The sequence below is a fragment of the Magallana gigas genome, chromosome 1, assembly GCF_963853765.1.
Source record: "Magallana gigas chromosome 1, xbMagGiga1.1, whole genome shotgun sequence".
Lineage (NCBI taxonomy): Eukaryota > Metazoa > Mollusca > Bivalvia > Ostreida > Ostreidae > Magallana > Magallana gigas.
Genome location: NC_088853.1, coordinates 38,073,778 through 38,093,224, shown reverse-complemented (window position 1 = coordinate 38,093,224; position 19,447 = coordinate 38,073,778). Strand labels below are relative to the sequence as shown.

The following is a 19,447-nucleotide window of genomic DNA, read 5'->3' as shown; positions in this document are numbered from 1 at the left end:
AATGAAAAGGAGCTGATCCCTCAAATAAGGGACACCAAAGGGATAGATAGTCTTTCACCCATTACTCATAGATCCCGCCTCCTTTTCCGATTACGTTTCGTTGATGAAGGTCAAGAGTAAGGTCATTGCATATTCTAAAAATCGGACGGAAGACCTCCTCGTTGCTCGCAACGAGATCGTGTCTAGTTTTCTTATTATAATTCACCCTTTCTCCAGTGTATTAAAGGGGAGATTGTATAATTGTTCAATGTTTTGTTTTTTTATTTGCAGATAAAACATTCTTTTCTTGATGGTGGGCGTTAAACAACGTACAATTCTACATGAAGTACATTTTAACTTAATTTGCAGAGGAGAATGTAAAACACGATGGGGTTAATATCTCTATATTTTATTCTACCACTTTAGAATTAATCAGCATATCTTGATGTTAAGTGCATAATACAAAAATGAGCAATCCTGTTTTACTACAAATAATTATCATTTACTTATCATAAATCAAATAATATCTATGAAATTATCATTTGATTTCATGATCAAAATTTGAGATAACGGATAATTATGTAGTTCATATTTCCAGAATACCATTGGAAACGTTTGCCTCATAGAAATTGACAATTATAATCTTGGAATAAAAGGTCAATATATAACATAACTAAGCAGGTTGGGCACATTTATACTATTGAGGAATGATTACGCTTAACGAAAACTATTCCCCGTTTCAGTAATAAAAACATTCCCGCAAATGCGTGATTTTGAGATTTTTTTTTCATTCATGTCTGGGTTTCAGTGAAATCCAGTATTAACAAACACATTTTTTTCAGCAATTTCTTTCGGTAGCCTCTACGGATAATAATGTGGTTATTCTGTACACATATTTAGTCGTACATAGAATTATAACGTTCAATATTTTGTTCATTTTTTTTATTAAAATATGGAACAGTAATTTCTTTTAATCATTGTTTGGATTTGGATTGAAGTTTCGTGTACCAAAACATAGATTAATTTCAATATCATTTTCTTTTAAATTTTAGTTTACGATATGTGTTAAAAGCATTGCTTGTACAAGATTCCGTAGTTGTCATGGTCTCCCCGAAATCAAAATATTTAATCCAAAATAGACATCAATTTCTGCATTGATTTTTATTTTTTTTCTTGAATGGTCAAGTTGTGTCAACTCATTGAGCATAAAACTCTAAAACGTTGGGGGTTTTAGGCAGTAAAAGCAAACTAAAAAAATCTACGGCCAATGCAAGACTGCTCACGATTTCCACGAGTTCAAAATCGTTTAATATTCGTTTGCATCTGTGGAGGACTAAAGTTTTAGGCCAGGAAGGTCAGTTGTTTATTGTACTTTTGCACCACCTTGCATTTCTCATGCGCTTCATTTTACTTAATTGGGATTTTTGATTTATTTGGCATACATCGAGTAAATCACGCATTTGCGGGAGTTTTTTTTATCACTGAAATTGAGAATAGTTCCCGTTTAGCGTAATCATTCCTCAATGCGGTAATTGTGCCCAACCTGTAAAGCTATACCTGATCACAATAGGATTTGTTAAATAACTTCCTCATATTTGATTCGCTTTAAGAGAGAAGGCACTTAATATTTAAACATGAAGTTCATCCAAAACGACAAAGGTAAATAACTTCAAAAAAATTGAAAACATCCATATATTTTTGGAGTTTTCTAACTAAGAACAGTTGATTTACAGCCTCTAAAATAATGCAAACGGAACACAAATGATTTTGTTTCATCTCAAATTTGCCTTAAAAGTTATTTCGTCATTATTCTACAACAACATTTATCCTTTTGTTTAATAATATTGATTCTATTTGTTTCAGCTCAGAATGTGGTGTTTTTTTTTTACGCTTTGATTTTTTTTTCTTTAAAAATCTTATACTTTTTGTACTGTTGCTCTAAAATTGGCGATACTTGATTTCAATGTTCATTATTTCAAACAAATTTAGGTTATCCACATACTTAACACTGGTTACCCATCCTTAATAAATTGTTTACTGGGTGTTAGCTATTTATATATTTTTGTAACATATAAATTATAAAAGGTACAAGAACTTCAAACTTTGAAATAATATGTCGATTTCTGCTTCGATTGCTGAAAAAGATTAACGCATGAATGCTGTTAACAATTAACGATGAACATGGTGATTGTGTTATTATTTTATGTGTTTCCTGTTATTTATGAGCGCTGCCTTTTTAACTAGGCTATTAGTCGACATTTGGTATTATTATACTTTTATGTTAAGTACTGAAATCTGGTCGGTTTAGACGCAGTTGATAATCCGTTCTATTACCCTCAGCGTTAGCAACATACTTAGCAACGGGTAACATACCGAATTGTTACATGTGCGTTAATTATGCGCGTACGGTTCGCCGTGGTATTCACGCCATTTCTTTATAAAAGCAGTAAAAAAATCTCTAAAATTAAGACATTCAGTATAATAAAATAAATAGTGCCTGTTTGGGAGGATAACAGTTGAAATTGTCACACCTCGAAAACTATTGTCAACCTCCGCTTCGCGTCGGTTGACAATGGTTTCCTCGGGGTGTCAATTTCAACTGTTACCCTCCCAAACAGGCACAATTTATATGAACGGATATACAGTTCTGTAAAAAATATGTTATATGGAAATTTTTTTTACCCTTTTTCTCTAACTCAACAAAGTTTGTGATTTCTGTGACCGTGTACAGTTAATGTTTAAGGTTAGCCCTTTTTAAGTAACAGTAAGCCATTTTGAATGTCTACATGTAACAATATTACACGGTCTAAATGAATACACTTATAATTTTCCTTTCTTGTCGCTTAAGTTATATCTTATTAGTTCGAATGTATACAATAGAGGAAGTTCAAATTTCTATCGACCAGTTTGTCTGCTTCATGTTAACGGAAAATTGCACTCAAAGACACTTGTGTACACTCTAGTCACAAGTTATTTCTTCTTTCGTGACTTCCCTGACATGCTGTGATACGTGCATTCCACGTCACTGTTTTCATTTAGTGCTGTTCCTAAAATGAAATTTTTTTACCACAAAAAGTGATTTCAGGAAACCCAAATTAAGTACATTGTAAAGTATATCGTAATCAAGCTGTAAGCTAGTAATACAGAGCGTAAAGATTACTATTTGTTTTCTTATTTATTTTTTCCTTATCTGTGCAGTTTATCAGAAAGATGAATAAAAGTAAAGTTCTGAGTCAAAAATATATATCTCTTAATTTTATACATGTGATTTATACTACCCATGTGATGAACATTTGCTTTAGCAAACCGCTGGTGCTTGTTCAGACACTTCTGATCAACATTATTTAAGACACAGACTCTCGCTTCAATGGTTAAGTGACCTTGTTTTTGAAGATTTTTCTGTAAAATCCACATCACTATTTCTATTACCCTAACATTTTATATTTGTTTCATCTAACACGTTGAAATGATTATATTTGCTCGGCAATCCAAGAGAATGTATAAACTATTTCAACTCGTTGGATAAAGCAAATATAAAATCACACAATATAGATATTCCTTATATCTCGCTATGTTTTATTCACCCATCAAACCACACATATCCCCATTCTTCGTTCAATCTAACCCTCAATCAATTCATTTATCCATTCATTCATTACTCCGTTTATCTTTTTTGGTAGCGGATTGAAAGAAAATCATTTATTTTGAAGATATGTTGCTTTTAAGTATTTATCATTCTTTCTCAAAATTTATTTTTGATAAATAATAATCAAATATAAATGCTAATTATTACAATTGTGTGTGCCACCAGTGCATACAAATTGAAAACCTTATTTGTTTCATGTTCACGGGAATCAAAAGTTGCGCCTGTTGTTATACAAGTACTCTCGATATAGTTTCCTTGCCAACAATAGCAGCCCATATCATCGGGGAAGTATATTATAGTAGATTTGTAATGATATTTTCAATGGTCTTTGCATATTGTAGTAAGATGACACGTCTTGCAAAGTTGATAGTGTTTTTTGGTTGTTTAAGATACATACAAGGATCAGCATCGTGCAAGTCTTCGGATGGAAAAGAAGTTGACTGGTAAGATTGATATCCTATTAATTTTCCTTTCATTTATATAATTACGTTGCACTAGAAAAAAGTAAAAAAAAAAACAAAAAAAAAAACCAAAACAGCAACAATTACAAATAGTAAATCGGTCAAACTTCAATTGCATTTGAATTTTTTTTAAGTAATGGAGAGACGCATTGCAATCTCTTTTTTATGATTGTAATTTCATTTACTAATATTAGTCGTTGTTTTAGATTGTGAAACAGATGCCCATTAACCTTAAAAGCCATACATATATATTTAATAACTTCTGCTAGAAAATAAATATGCGTGAACATATACAGTTCCGATCAGAAAATAAACCCCTACTACACCCTGTGTTTACTTTATTTGCTTACTGTGGGTTATTAGAGTGGACCCAGAGTAAACCCGAAGTAAACTTAGAGTGGGCACGGAGAGTAAAGCCCAATCAGAAGTATACCCTTGAAAAATACGCTGCGTGTGTATTCGAAATACAAAAAGGGGCAGAAAAAACAAGCTGCAACATGGTTAGATAAAAGATAGGGTCTGCTTCACTATGCAGTGCATACAGTTGATCCCAAAAGCAATTCCCAAGAAAACACAAAGTGAACTCCGATTAAACCCAAGTAAAACCCGACGGGCCAAACTTTTCAAAAAGCAGACCCCAAGTAAAAAATGAACCCGTAGTTTAGTTAGGGTTTACTCTGCTTATAAGTTGGGTCTGATCGGTACTGTATTTTCACTTACAAAAAAAATAAAAATAAAAATACTTCATATATCCACTATGTACATGTAAGTAATTTCTTTTGTGTTTTCTATAAAGGACAGTTTTCCTTTTGCGCTTATGTTTATCGTGCATCAAGTAAGTGATTGCGGAAGTCACTTAATGATGCAATAGTTACAAAAAAAAAAATGCATGGACAAACTGTAAAAAAGGCGTCAGTTGTTAAGAGTACAGAGTGAAGTGTCTTGCATTATCTATTTTTCATCTTTGAGCATAGCAGCATGTATTAACCGTCAGAAAAGAATGAGGTAGAATAAGAAAGGAATCTTGCTCTTTTTGCAGTCAGAAAATTTAAGAAATTACATTTAAAATGAAAATGAAAAGTAAATGAATGAAATTGTCTTTACATTGCAAACCTTTTGATCGATACCTTCCTTAACATTAAGAAGTGTTCCTGATATGTTATGGGCTTAGCTGTATTGGTTTTTTTTCAACATTAACAGGGATATTTACCTTTTTATGAATTAATGCAAATAAATTTTGAACATCAATTGAAGTATATAGATGAATTTAGGTACAGTCCTGCTATCGTGAAAGTTGACAAAACAATCATATCATTTCCTATACCATGTATCCTGCATCCTATCCTGCCAAAAAAAAAAAAAAAAAAAAAAAAAAAAACAACACTCTATCCTATCTTATCCTATCCTATCCCACACCATCCATATTTAGGAATAAGAAATAACTAAAACGAATTTTAAGGAAATGAATATTTTATTTATAAATCTATCGACTAATGTAAAAGTCATACGTCTAATTCTTACAAAACACCGGAAATCTTTAAAACGAGGGAACTTATTTACCTCTGCATATGTGATATTCAACTGTACGCGAAGTGTACTCAATTACAAAAAAAACAAAACACCAAAAAACAGGTAAGCGATTGAGTTGTTCAATAAGATACTATGTATAATACTATCTAAAAAGGAGATTAAGGAATTAAAGCTATTGCTTAAACAAACATTTAAAGAAATTCGTTTCCTTATAATATTATATTAAAGGAGAGTATCAGAAATTGCTTGATTTGGTCGCTGATAATTGTAAACACGATTCGGGAAGGCATTACTTGATGAATGAATTAAAATTAAGCATTTGCTGCGATATTATTTGAATGCATTGAAAAAATATAAATTTTTACACATTTGTACTTAACCTAATCCGATCTGTTCAGTTTATTATCTGGTCTTGTGATCGGACATCGAAGAAATGATATGAAACGTGATATGTATACAAAACAACGCTCGTTCCTTGTTGAGATAGATATCTACTTATATGTCAGTTGCTCATAGATTGAATATGTTTGTGTTTTGTTTAACTATTGAAGTTTTTAAATAATGCAATAAAACTTTATTTACGCTGCATTGTGCATTTAAAATTTTACATTAACTCTATACTTGCGCTGTTTCCGAATTGAAAAAAAAATTGTATAGCGCCCATCAAATTTCTTTACAGCATTGTAAACATAAAACATATTTATTGTTTTTTATAGTTTTACATTGTTTTAAAAATAGAATTGATGTTTAAAATGTATATTTTAATTCATTTTTGTTTCGCGAAACTACTACTCTGAAATTTATACTCGAATCTGAGTGGCTACAGGTTGCAATATAGTATAGGATAGAGTTTGGCTTTATATTTCTATCCTGCACCCTGTCTCCTATATCAACTATATTTAACTGTTATATGTACTTTAACATGATAATGGGTTTTTTTATTTGCAGGTTCATCATCTACAAAGTACCAACGTTAACAAGTCCTAATAAAACAAGCGTAACCGAGTTTTTCTACATAGATACTGCTTCGCCATCGTTTTCCTTCTCACAAAAAGATATCACAAAAAGGATCGAAAACCCTTTATATGAGACGCTGAAGGCACTATACGATCAGGTTCTTTAAACAATTAAACAAGCCCCTTTTTTGGTGAATATTGCTACCTTTATAACCTGCATGGATCATCATTGAAAAATATTTTTAATTGTTTATATTTACATTTTTTATTTAACAAAGTGTTAAATTGTTGTAAAAAAGTAAGTACAATTTATAAAATAATTACTAATATACATCAGTGGATTAGTTAAAAGAAACAGCCTAATCGTTCCCTATGGAAATTTGAGTCTCGCACCATCATTATTGTTTCGTGCAGTCTGTGATTTTCCTTAGTTTGCTAAAAGATTCGACCAATTAATGAACGGTGCCTTTAGAAATAGTCTTCTTAGTAACTGTTTACCTAATTAAGACAGCAAAGGCATGTACACATTTAACACGGAAAGTATCTTAAAATGTGTATCTTAATTATTTTGTTCTAGATTGCCTTTTTGCAGGATAGTCTTTCAGAGTTATCCAACATGGATCCTATTCAATCGCTTTTTTGAATTGCATTTTTTTTAATGGAAAAATACACTTCGATTAAAAATAATATATAAACTAACAATTAAATATAGATCACTTGTATCGCTCACTTGCATTTCTTCAATTGCATGAGTAAAAAAATTTAATTTGATTTTTTTACTGTGACCAATATATTATGAAATATTGATGATAAGTACCTGACGTGTATTTGTGTTATATTCAGTCTCCAGATATCGTAACTTATGCAATGTATAATGACCAACCACCACCCACAGTTAAAGCTGCAGATGGTAGACACGCCCACTCCAAAGGTTTGGAATTTAAATCATTTATGTTACTTTTCCTTTTAATATACTAGACTTTGACCCGTGCGTGCACGGGTGGACAGTGCATGTGATTTTAAGAAATATATACATCGACAAACCGTATTGTTGACATTTACAGAACCAAGCTTTAAACCTACAGCAATGTTATTATTTTCACTTCACTGTGCTTAGTTAGAATTATCTAACTGTGTCTCGAAACACGCCTTCACTACAGTTCAAGTGCCTACCATATACCCGTAATGTAGCAAAAATTGCAGAACCGCTCCGAAACGATTTTGGAGAAAAGTATGAAGTTGCGTTGAAAATAACGTTCAAATTATTTATTACAAACCATTGTGAGGCTGTAGATACCTTTCATCTAAAAAACTAATTCTCATTATTGAAGCATTCAACACGTTTTCACCTTTTTTGCTTCAAGTTGACATTCTGAACTCTTGTTATTTTTCAGAGTAAATGACAGACATTTCCAATGAAAATTTAAACGTATTTGTATTATAGTTTCTGGGTTTATCTATGCAAATGGGATTTTGTGGAAACATAAACTAAAAACCATCACTTGATTTAGTGTGAATATAATGCGCATGCGCAGGATTGTAAAATTAAGAAAAATCCAGATGATTTCCGGAATTTTTTAGCAATTTTTGCTGATTATTTATTAGCAAAGCTTGATTGAGAACCAAACAAAAAACAAATTGGTAATTTTCATGTAACAATGATGCTAAAAATATATAAAACAAAAGATAGTACTCCTCCGATTTATCGATATTAAAGGCCAAAAAATCGAGTCTATTGTTTTAATATAGTAGTATATATATACTTACTTCAGTTGCTGGCTTTTTACACTTTATTATCAATTGCAAACTGATTGGTTATTAAAGTAAAATGTATCAAATGTAAAAAAAAAAAAATGATAAACGTTATTTATTTAATAACTTGATGTTAATGCTCAAAGATACATGTATATTTCCAATTGCTGAAGTGTCGATACTTTGAAGATTTTAAATTAAGCACACGATAAGAAGAAACGTGTTTGAAAATAGATAGATTCCAATACAATAAGGACAAAATACATTTCTGGAAAACATCTACTAGTTAAATATGACATATTATTCCTCTGATCCCACCTTTATTTTTAGAGCTCCGTGTTCGCTCTGTCACTGTTTTGTATTTTTCCTTCAGACTTTTGTTTTGAACACTGTTCGTTATCACCATTTGTCACTGCTAAAAGAATTTTTAAAAAATTGAAAATATATCGATATTGTTTCCGTAATTTTGTTAACAGTCTACCAGTTTTATGATATTTTAGGTGTTAAGGCGTTTGACAAGACCAAAGGATTTTGGATTGTCTCAAGTGTACCAAGGTTTCCATCTCACGTTGCAAAAGGTTTTACGTTTTCGGATTCGCAAACACAATTTGGACAAAGTATTCTCTGTGTCACTGTTGCAAGAACAGTTGAAAATATTTTAAGAACGTTGACAAAATTTAAAATACCTTTCATTTGATGGTGAGTTTTCGAAACGACAAATCCTTATATTTATGACATGAACAACTTCAATATAAACATCAGTAACCCAATGAAATTTGTACATATTCCAATCAAAACTTTTGGAAATGTTCAATTGGGAATACTTGCTAAGTCAGCTTCGTTTGGACTAGGTAACCTCTTTAATATAAACAAACATTATTTTACCCAATATTGATTCACATCACATGTATTTGATTTAGTACTTTATTCCCTTCAGATATTTATGACAAATTTATTTCTCCGAAGTTGGCAGACTCTTTATTGGTTCGAACCTGGAGACCTAATCTTTTAGACACTGCTTTGGTAATAACTTTATACATATACATGCATAACTATAGAAGAGTTTGAATGTTTTGGCCATTCATATAATTTAATGATCTTCTTGAGAAGAACAGTTGTGTATGAAGATATTTAAAAGGATCAAATCGCTTATCTTATTTTTCTTCATGATGTAAACGTGTTTGCCTGAAATATCGTATCATAAGGCACAGTTTCGATCAGGCTAATACTAGAGTAAACCCAAACGAAACCCTGAGTTTACTTTTTGGGTTTACTCCGGGATTACGTTTTTGAAAATGTGTGTCCGCTCGGCGTTTACTTTCAAATTGGGTTTACTCGAGGTTTACTTGGGCTAGAGAAATTGATTTTGCGGTCAACTGTACGCACCGAAGTGTGAAGCAGACCTGTGTTTTATCTAACCATCTTACTGCCTGTAATTCCTGCCCCTTGTATATTCCGAATACACATGTAGTGTATGCTTTCGAGGGTATACTTCTGGTCGGGCTTTACTCTCTGTGTCTACTCTGAGTTGACTTTGGGTTTACTCTGGCCCACTCTAGTAAACCAGGAGTTAACCCAGAGTAAGTAAGTAAACCCAGGGTTAAGTTGTGGGTTACTTTCTGTTAATTTGTGTCTGATCGGTACTGTATAATAGTTAGATTTGTTGGGCGATTAATTTAAAAATAGCATCAAAACATGTCCTAAAACACTTGAATTTATATTTTTTTATTGATAAAAAATATACACTCTACCTGACTATACTCATGGTACACACCGCCGCAATTTTGATTTTATTTAAAACCGCCACATCAGGAGGAAGTTTCCCTTGTATATCATCGGTAACAATAATTTGATATCATCTCCGTCTTCCGATTAGTCTTCCTACATATAAGCTTACAGTCGTTAAACGCAAACTGTGCGTTAAATTAATAAAATTGACATGTACCATTGTCTGCATCTATTGCCTTGAAAATGATGAATGGCTAAAAGAGGAAAGCTGTCACCTGTATGTAAGTTTTGGTTAAACATGTGTAGGTTTTTATGTTGAAAGATCGATCGGAAGACGGAAAGGATCGCAAACAATTCTTACCGATGAGTTTAAAGCAAAAATTCCATTGATGTGACAATTTTAAATAAATTCAAGAGGGCGGCGATGTGTACTTATTGCATTTTTCTGTAAAGGGAATATATTTTAATTTTATAATTATTATATTTATTATATTATTTTATATTATTCAGTTGCCCTGGAATCTGCCTAAACTTGATGCAGTTGTGTTATACATGAACAAGAATGAATGACATACATCGAACAATAAAATATTTGTAAAACTAAAATTCAAGCTATGGGATGTAGGATGATTTAACTTGAAATAGAAAGGAAATCTAATTTAAAACATTGATACACCTGTTTAATTCAACCCATTTTTTATCACACGCATGCTTAATATCGCAGTGAACTTCATGAGTGTACTAGTTTTTTTGCCTAGTTTTTTTCCTGATACAGTACATTAACGTCACATCGATTTTTAGAAATACCTAAATATCCTTTATGGTCAACTTAACTTGATGTCAAAAGAACGATTCTTATTATTAGCATGTGGAATCTTCAAAAAGAAATACCTAATACCTGTTTTTCTATTCATATTTAGGTATCAAACGTCATCAAACGTCATCGAAGCTTCTTTTAACAATACAATTGAGTTCAGGCATGGAATATAATACTCTAAGTGGGTGGTAGCTAAAAAAAACTCTGGTTTGTATTGGTGATATAAATAGAGAGGTACGTTCATTAAATTAAATAATAAATACACAATATTTAGATATTTTCCTATGCTTCATAATTAAATAAAACAAATGGTATGTCTTAAGAAAATTCTCCAGATCAACAATGTCATATTATCTCAAGTTTATGAACTGTAGGGATTTATGATGATTTATGGTTCATTTCTCATTTTATGAGTTTGTGTCGAGGGTAGAACTATAAGTAGTTATATATTGCAATTTAATACCTTATTTACTCTGTATCAAACGTGTTAATCAAAATTAACATTTTGCCTTAAGACACTCATTTTATCTATTTCATTTTTAAAATAAAAAGACAATAACCTAATTAATTTTCGAAAGATATACCAAAAACATTGTTCCATTGTTTACTTCTTTTTTTTACATGTTAGTTTGAACCATGTACAAAAACAGTCTACATAGATACACAATGTGATATACGATATACCACAAAATGCATTTGTAAATTGAGTGATTTATTTTTTAATAATATGTTATGATGTTATGCCAACTTCAATTAATTTATTTGTCATTGACAGAAATCTCAAGCAAAAAGAGGCGGGTTGTCCCTTTGTCTAACAAATGCAAGCGTAACAAAAGAATTCCGAGAACTTCACTATCGGTGTACAACCAACAATATAAATGTGCCACCCAAGGAAATCTTTCCCAACCCAAAGAGGGCAAACATTTCGCCATAGAATTTCCTAGACTTTAATTCATCCAACGGAATATTCAATTGTTGACAAAAAAACTACGTGTATTTCCATTCATTTTAAGCTAAACAAATGAAGCTCACCATGTATTGACTTTAAGAAGAATGTTGAAAAATTAACATGTATGCTTAGTATAATGAATATTTTTATCAATTTATAAAAAAAAAATCAAGATAAGATATACGAGGTAAATTTTCAAGAAATATTTTTATAAAGAAATACAAGACAAATATTTAAAACAAATATTCCTTTTAAAGAATGATCGGAATGTAATATCATTGGTCAGCTCTGTTCATGTAATACCTAAGAATAAAACCACATTGAATAAACTATATGTACATTTAACACCCTTTTCTTGATTTTCGAAATAGCAAAGGAAGAATAAGTTTTACTTTTAGAAGGCGAATGATACTTCCGATAAATATTCTTATTCATATGTGAAGAAACACCTGATTTTAAACATTATATATATAACTGTATTTTTTTTATTTTTTTTTTCAAGGCAAACGGATAAGAGTGACGTTTTATGTAATCTACGAGTAACCAGAGATTCAAATGAGGTTTCTGTTGTAAATTAAGTAGTGCAAATCGAGTGCAGACCATGCGCAAATATTGAAAATTGAAAAATGTCACACATGAACACAACTGTTATCGGTCAACCAAGACCGTTCGGGAAAAAATCAAAATGACGAATTTACCACGACGTATTTCCATTTTTTCTTAATTGAACAACACCCTAACAAAAATAATTTTAAGAGATAGGTAGGTTCTACCAACCGTGGCTAATCCCATCTTACCTCAACCTGTTGGATGCGCCCTGGGGTTATGCACAACACATATCTAATATTTATTTGACTGACCAGCAGACTTACCCGATCAAAATCGTAAAATGCACTAGAAGATACCCCGCGGAAGCGCGGGAATTTACACTTTACACATTATTATAACATTATGCTAAATATGTTGAACCATATTTTGTTCCTTTATGTATCCACTTTGTCCAAATTTTTCCTTAATTCTTTAAAATTGAAATTTCAAAAAAAACCTGCATCTTTGGATATCAAGAGGAGCAGGCAGGGATGAACAATCTAAACTGAAATGGATAATATACACATGCACATGAACGTGGCCTTAATCCGGTTTGCTGCAGCGGACCTGAAAAAAAACAAAAAAAACAACAAAAAAAACTTTCTCTCCAGAGCCACCCCTTTAACTCACCAGACTGTGGTATCCCCCGCTTGTACGAGCTATGAACCACTTGATTAACATATCAGGTCTTATATTCCAATAGCACTGATGTATAGCATACATCCCGAACACGCCCCCTCGCCTCTGCGTTGTGGCAGGGCGACCTGATTGCGCCTTCAATGAAGTGCCGTCATTGATGGTGTATGAAGGTACGATAGTGTCTGACAAGGAGTAGGGCAATCTGGTGTCCTTTAATAATGATAACAGGGTGACAAACGAGCATCTTTGTGTACTCGTTCTGTCTTCCATTTCTTATCTTCAGAATCCGTCCTCCTACCTGTATCAATCCCGGCTCATCTAGAATTGGTTTTAAAAGCAATAAAAAAGTTGTTCCGAGGTGGGCTTCTGCCCTCGATGATGGCTTCGATCTCGTCTGAAAAGGAAGTGATCTGTAGTCCCTTGATAATGAGGATCTCCGCTTCAAAAACCGATATGTTCTGCGGGAATTTCATGTGTTTTCTACTTGCAAGGCTCTTTATGTTAACAACAACTCCTAATACATTCCTCTATGTTGAAAATCTTGAAAACTTTTCCCATTCAAAACTTGGTTTGGTGATGTCTTTAGACACGTAATGTTCACTTCCCTCACCTCTCTGTCTGCGTCAGCATCAACAAGGTGTAAGAAGGTAGGTCCATCAATCCACATGCTTCATGGTAAGTCACTAGCATGAAATTCGCGAGTTGCAAGGTCTGCTGTATTGCAATCAGTAAACACATGCTTCCACTGCCTAGGTTTGGAAACGTCTACTATCATCGCAGATGTACCCCAATACTATGCAACAATCTGTGTAGAAGTGAAAAGTATCTTTGCAAAGTCCAGTTGCTCACTTATAGTGTCCACTAGGTCTATTGCCATGACGGCAGCACAAAGTTCAAGCCGATGTTTATTGTGCCCGTGTGTAGGATCTACCTTTCCTTTTTCTAGAAGAAATCCTACATCATGCCTGTCGGTTTCAGAGAAAACTTTAACGCACGCTTCAGCAGATATTGCGTCATTGCATGTATCTGAGAAAATATTGTCCTCAGATGTCGATGAATTGGCAATGGAGAACATCCAAAACATCCTAGGAATCCTGATGACTTCAAGCTGCTGAAGTGAGTTGACTCTCCACTACCATGGTTTAATGTTCTATGGTCACTAGACACACGGAACACACAGTTTTATGTCCCAAGAAAAAGCAAGACTTCTCTGAATGGGCAAAGTGTCTTGTCCGATATGTAGGTCTTTGAGATAATTTGCGAGATCACTGGAATCCCATCTGTAGCACACTCTTTGAGTTGGAAGCTATCTTGTGAGGTCGGAGGTGACCCCCCTTCATCAAGGCCTGTTGGATCCTCTTGACGAGATCCGCAGTTTCCATCTCATCAGGGCAGCTGAAATCATCATCCACATAGAAATTACGATTAACAAAATTCCTTTAATCATCATCAGCTTCTGATACAGATTTATGGAGTGCATATGTGGCTACGGCAGGGGACGGGCTATTTCCCAACCGTCATCCGGTAATCTGTCAAGGGCTTATCCATGTCATTGCCCTGTTGCCATATGAAGCTGAACCTAAGGTAGTTTCTGTGAGATTTACAAACTACTGTGATTGCGATTTGTTTTCCTTACGGAAGCGCATTATGACTCCCTGAAGACTGTTGGAAGTATCCGGTCCCTTGAGTAGAACATCATAGAGAGCAATCCCTTGGTGCTTAGCTGATGAATAAAAAACCATGCGGATGAATCCGGCTTCTTTGGGTGATATACCCCAAGCATAAGTAAGTACCATCTCTCTTGATCCGTGGATAACTGCGGGGCGGGTTCTCCATGACAACAATCTTTTTCATGAATTCTTGTACCTGTTCACACTTCAAGTAATTATGCAGTAGGCTGAGATCCAAAGTCTTGGCTCTTCTCAGAACCTGTTCATATTATGTAAGAACGCTTTATCGTCCATCGATATTCCAAGCTTCTCATCTTGAAGTGTTTTTGAAATAGTTTTTTAAATAGTGTTTTTGAAATATTTTGTTTTGAAAATTTCAATTTTCAACTTGCTTTCTCAGGTTTCTAGCAGGGATAGTCTGCCATTTAGTAAAATGAAAGTCTTTTTCACAATCACTTTGTCAGTAATGTATGCACTACCAAAGCAAACTTGACCCAGGGTGACCTATCCTAAAGATAACCTTTGTGTAGAAGCTGAGATCACTTCCTTTTACTCGTGTAAGGAGGTTAGGTGCGTTGACATATTGCAAAAATTGTACGTAACTGCAGTATGATGCTTTACCTGACCACAACACTTGAAACGAATTCTCTTGTAGTAGAGGAAATTCTTGCGTTCGTCCAGTGGTTTTTGACGAAATGCTAGGCAGTACTTCAACTTGTGCTTTGATCTGTGAAGAGGGCACAAATATTTGTTGTCTTCCTCAAATCAAAGTATGAAAATAAAGTCATGTTTTCATTATCTTTCTTGATAGCTAAAATCTCTGTAGCTAAATCTAGCAGATCAAAGTATTCTTTTCGACTGTTGCTGGTCAGTCTAGGTAGTATAGCAAATATGCACTGAAGTAAGTCCTCTATAACCTCCGGACTGACATACCTGAAATCAAGACGCTTCCAGAGGAGATCAAGTTATGTCTGCGGGTGCGTTATGTTGGTTGCTTGAATACTTTTGGCTTGATGTTGCGATTCAAAGCCCAGTCATTTCACCATTATGTTTGGGTATTCAAGTGTAGTAACCTGTAAGTCACTCAAATTGTTCTTGAGACTGACTTTCCATGCATACATATAGTACATGTAGTTTGTTGGAGTGTCATCAAACATGGTGAATCTGGAGGATATCAGGTCTCTCTTTACAGGTGTTGGGAAATATCAGTCACATCCGGATGGACCACCGTACGTCTAGAGTTAGCAACACTTCTAGGTATTAACTTTGCCCTCAGGGTTATATCGGAACCAACTCTGCTTGGCAGATCAGGGAGTTCAGTGAACGGATCTGTGTTTTCCTGGAATATGTCAGGTTAAACAGACTTCTTCAGGTTTCTGTTTTGCAACAAGATCACTTTGTTAAGATACTAGTACATAGTCTAATATGCGATCCCTCGTACATGATTCCTCGATTAAGTATTTACCATTCAGAGCAAGCTCCATCGCGTCAAATGTTGTCATTGTTTCCGCTAATGCCTTCTTTTTCATTAAAATAGTTTTCTCTGCTTTAATAGATGCTTGTTTCCGAATCAATTTTGCTTCTGCTTCAGCAAAAAGTAGTTCAATCATTGCTGCTGCGAGTTTGGTGCTCTGTTGACTGGTCAAGCTGCCGGTCGTGGACTCACCGGGCCATATTGACGATAGTTTTTGTAAGTTAAGCGGAGGGTGTGACTTTCGGATCGAGCAACACAGGTTTGGTGTCTTTGATGTTAGTCTTCTCGGGCTGTAAAACTTTGCTGGATCCACTTGCCATGTTTAACTTTATTTTCACTGTGCAGTAACAAGCCAGAGATGTTGCCTAAGGATGTTTAATGCCTCATGTAGAGGGTGATAACCGTGAACAAATACTGACATTGTTTCAATATTTAACAATACAAGATCACACATGCATTGATATTCTAAATTTTATATTATGTCATTTTCCAAAGTATACTGAATTTCAAGGTTTTACAGAAACAGTGGTCATGCTTTTTTATAACGTAATTCACAAAGTAATATCTAACAGATAGTGTACAAATTCATAACCTTGAAACTTGTTTTACGCTATTATTTGTATGACATATGTGTGAATAGACCAATCTCTGTTTTACAATAGGCCAACATAAACCACGAAAATAATAATAATCAAAGTGTCAGACCGTTATTTCCTTTTCTAAAATTTGGAATTGTATTTTTGAATTATATTAATTTACTTGCAGTTATAGCTGGATGTCACGATTGGGTCTTTGAATCAAAACAGGAAAAAGCTTATTTCAAATCAAAAGTTTAAGAACACACAAATTAAGTTCAGAGGAAACCACTAAGAAGCCATTAGAAATAAATCGATAAAAAAGAAAATTCAATCCTCATTTGATAAAACTTTCGTTCTTAGCACGTGAACCAATTATAACGCAATGGTGTTGTCTGTATTAAAATCGCATATCAGTCCTTTACCTCTCAACTCAACATGGAGTACACTTGCACAGGGAAGATATCACATCACTCTATCAATTAACATTTGATTGGTTAATTACGAGCGCCTCTTAAATCAATACAAAACTTGATCGCACAAGAGAACCTTTACGAGGAAGAAGATATTCAACGTGGTTATTCTGCTAAAAAAAGGACGTACCATTACAATTCATCATTTTATTTTGTTATTTGTTATCGTGTAATACTACTATTCATTTAAACAAATATGAAAAAAAGAATCGAATCAATACTCTTGAGTCGGACGATAAAAAAAAAATCCCAAAATAAAACAAAAACGTAAAAAGAACAAAACACAAAATTCCCCAGCACATTCAACTCAAAAGGTCACGTGACACCCACCTCGGTCTATCAACAACAATGACAACGACGAGATAGATACTATTAGGTAAACCGTTAAGCTTTGGCAATGAGAGAACAAAAAATAGACTGACAATGATAGGAACAAAGGAAAGATTGTCATCGGAGACTTTCTAGATTGATGGGATAGGAATTAAAGCAGAATTACTCTTAAGTTTTCATCATCAATTTGTAGGGTTTTACTTTTCATGTTAGGTCTCCTTGCGTTCCGTGTGTTTACTTTTTATTAGTTATAAAACAAAAGTGTATTTTTGATTTGGGCAATTTCTAAAAAAAGAATAAATAAAGGCTCTCATTATATGCATCCTTCAAGGTCAGGAATATTTACTTCTTGTATCGTTTCGATAATGCTTAACACATAGTTATGAATTCATACGTTCTACATTAATGTATATCTTCGAGTACCATTTGAAATAAGAATTATCCAATTAACGACATTAAAAAACGTGATACTAATTTGTAAACAAAGTGTTCTTCTATCGTGTTTTCAATGATAGGTTTTTCTGCACTCATGCGCAGTGGCGTTATTAAAGTCGGATCACAACAATATTCATTAGACATGTAGCGAAACATGTTTTTAAGGCCTAGCATTTGTAAAACGTCTAATCATAAGAAGCATATGATGTATATTTTTACTCAAACCCATGTCAAAATGTTCTCCAAATACGCCACATATACCTTTAACAATTATTGCATCTAGAATTTGAGCAAAAGGAAAACACTTTCATTATTTAGTTATTTCTGTTTTTAAGCATATTTAATTTATCATTTTCTTTGTGATTTAAGACAATGCGAAGCACATTTATGAAAACGTTTTCCTTTCATATTTCGACCAATAGAGAAAAAATTTAACCCATTTCTTAAATCTAATAAAACATGTTCAAATCATACAATGTGAAGTGTCATTGATCAAAATGTAAGTAATATTAATTAAGCGGCTCTAAAATGACAAAATAACAATACCAACAATATTCAAAATGGATGTGCCTTCTAGTGATGCAGTAACTGAGGTGAAGTTGATGGATTAAACACAAATGAAGAGTTAAAATCTGAACCGGCTGAGATGAAAACGAAAGGAAAATGCATGCGATGGTTTGTGATTTTATTTGATCAAATAAGAAATGTGTATTATTTATTTTTTAAGATTAAACTTTTAATATTTTAGTTATGAAGTTGCATTTTGTTTACTTATAATTGAACATACACAACTTTACAATTTGTCTATCAATAGTGTTAAATCAGAACATATGAGAAAAGTGGATTCTGCAAAAAATGTTTTGATGCATGTATCAGAGAATTTTTTTGACCAATCAGAGGCGCTAATATATTAACAAGCTAATAAAATTGAATGGATTTACTTTTCCTCGAAAACCTGAGCGCATTGTCATATTTTTTAATCAAAGTTGGCTATCGTCATGTATGTAGCTTCCTGTTGGGAAAAATATATCGGATAGACGACCTGGAAGCTACAGTTTCTTACGTATAAAACAGTTGCAATCTACGACACAAAAATGCCTTGGGCTACTTAATCTTATTCCGAACCACTTTCTATAAAAGATGAAAAAACGGACTTTTTTTTTAAACAATTATAGTCACTTTCGTTGCATCTGATATGAGCTGTTTGGATAGAGGCATATGCAAATTTATTCAAATTATCAATTAATCAGGACAATCAATACACATTTAGTCTAATTTCTGTTGATTTGGACAACGTTTTGATTTTAGAATATAAAGCACTTAAAACAATTAAAGCGCACTTATACTCCAAATAAATTATAAATTCAAATCATATTTCTCACTAAATAAGCCTCATTTTCCACAAATGCACTAATAACAGGACGAAAATCATATCGACTTCAGGA

The 19,447-nt window shown here is 33.2% G+C and overlaps 1 protein-coding gene across 1 annotated transcript in view; it reads left to right on the top strand.

The window, feature by feature from the left end:
* Window positions 1-1,601: 1,601 nt before the first annotated feature.
* Window positions 1,602-19,447, top strand: part of LOC105339863 (plancitoxin-1) — a 57,587-nt gene continuing 39,741 nt past the window's right edge. Inside the window, exons 1-4 of the mRNA XM_066066821.1 lie at window positions 1,602-1,638; window positions 4,015-4,068; window positions 6,565-6,730; window positions 7,416-7,503. Coding sequence (XP_065922893.1) covers window positions 7,440-7,503 — 64 coding nt within the window. The 5' untranslated portion in view covers window positions 1,602-1,638; window positions 4,015-4,068; window positions 6,565-6,730; window positions 7,416-7,439. The remainder of the gene's footprint in view (window positions 1,639-4,014; window positions 4,069-6,564; window positions 6,731-7,415; window positions 7,504-19,447) is intronic.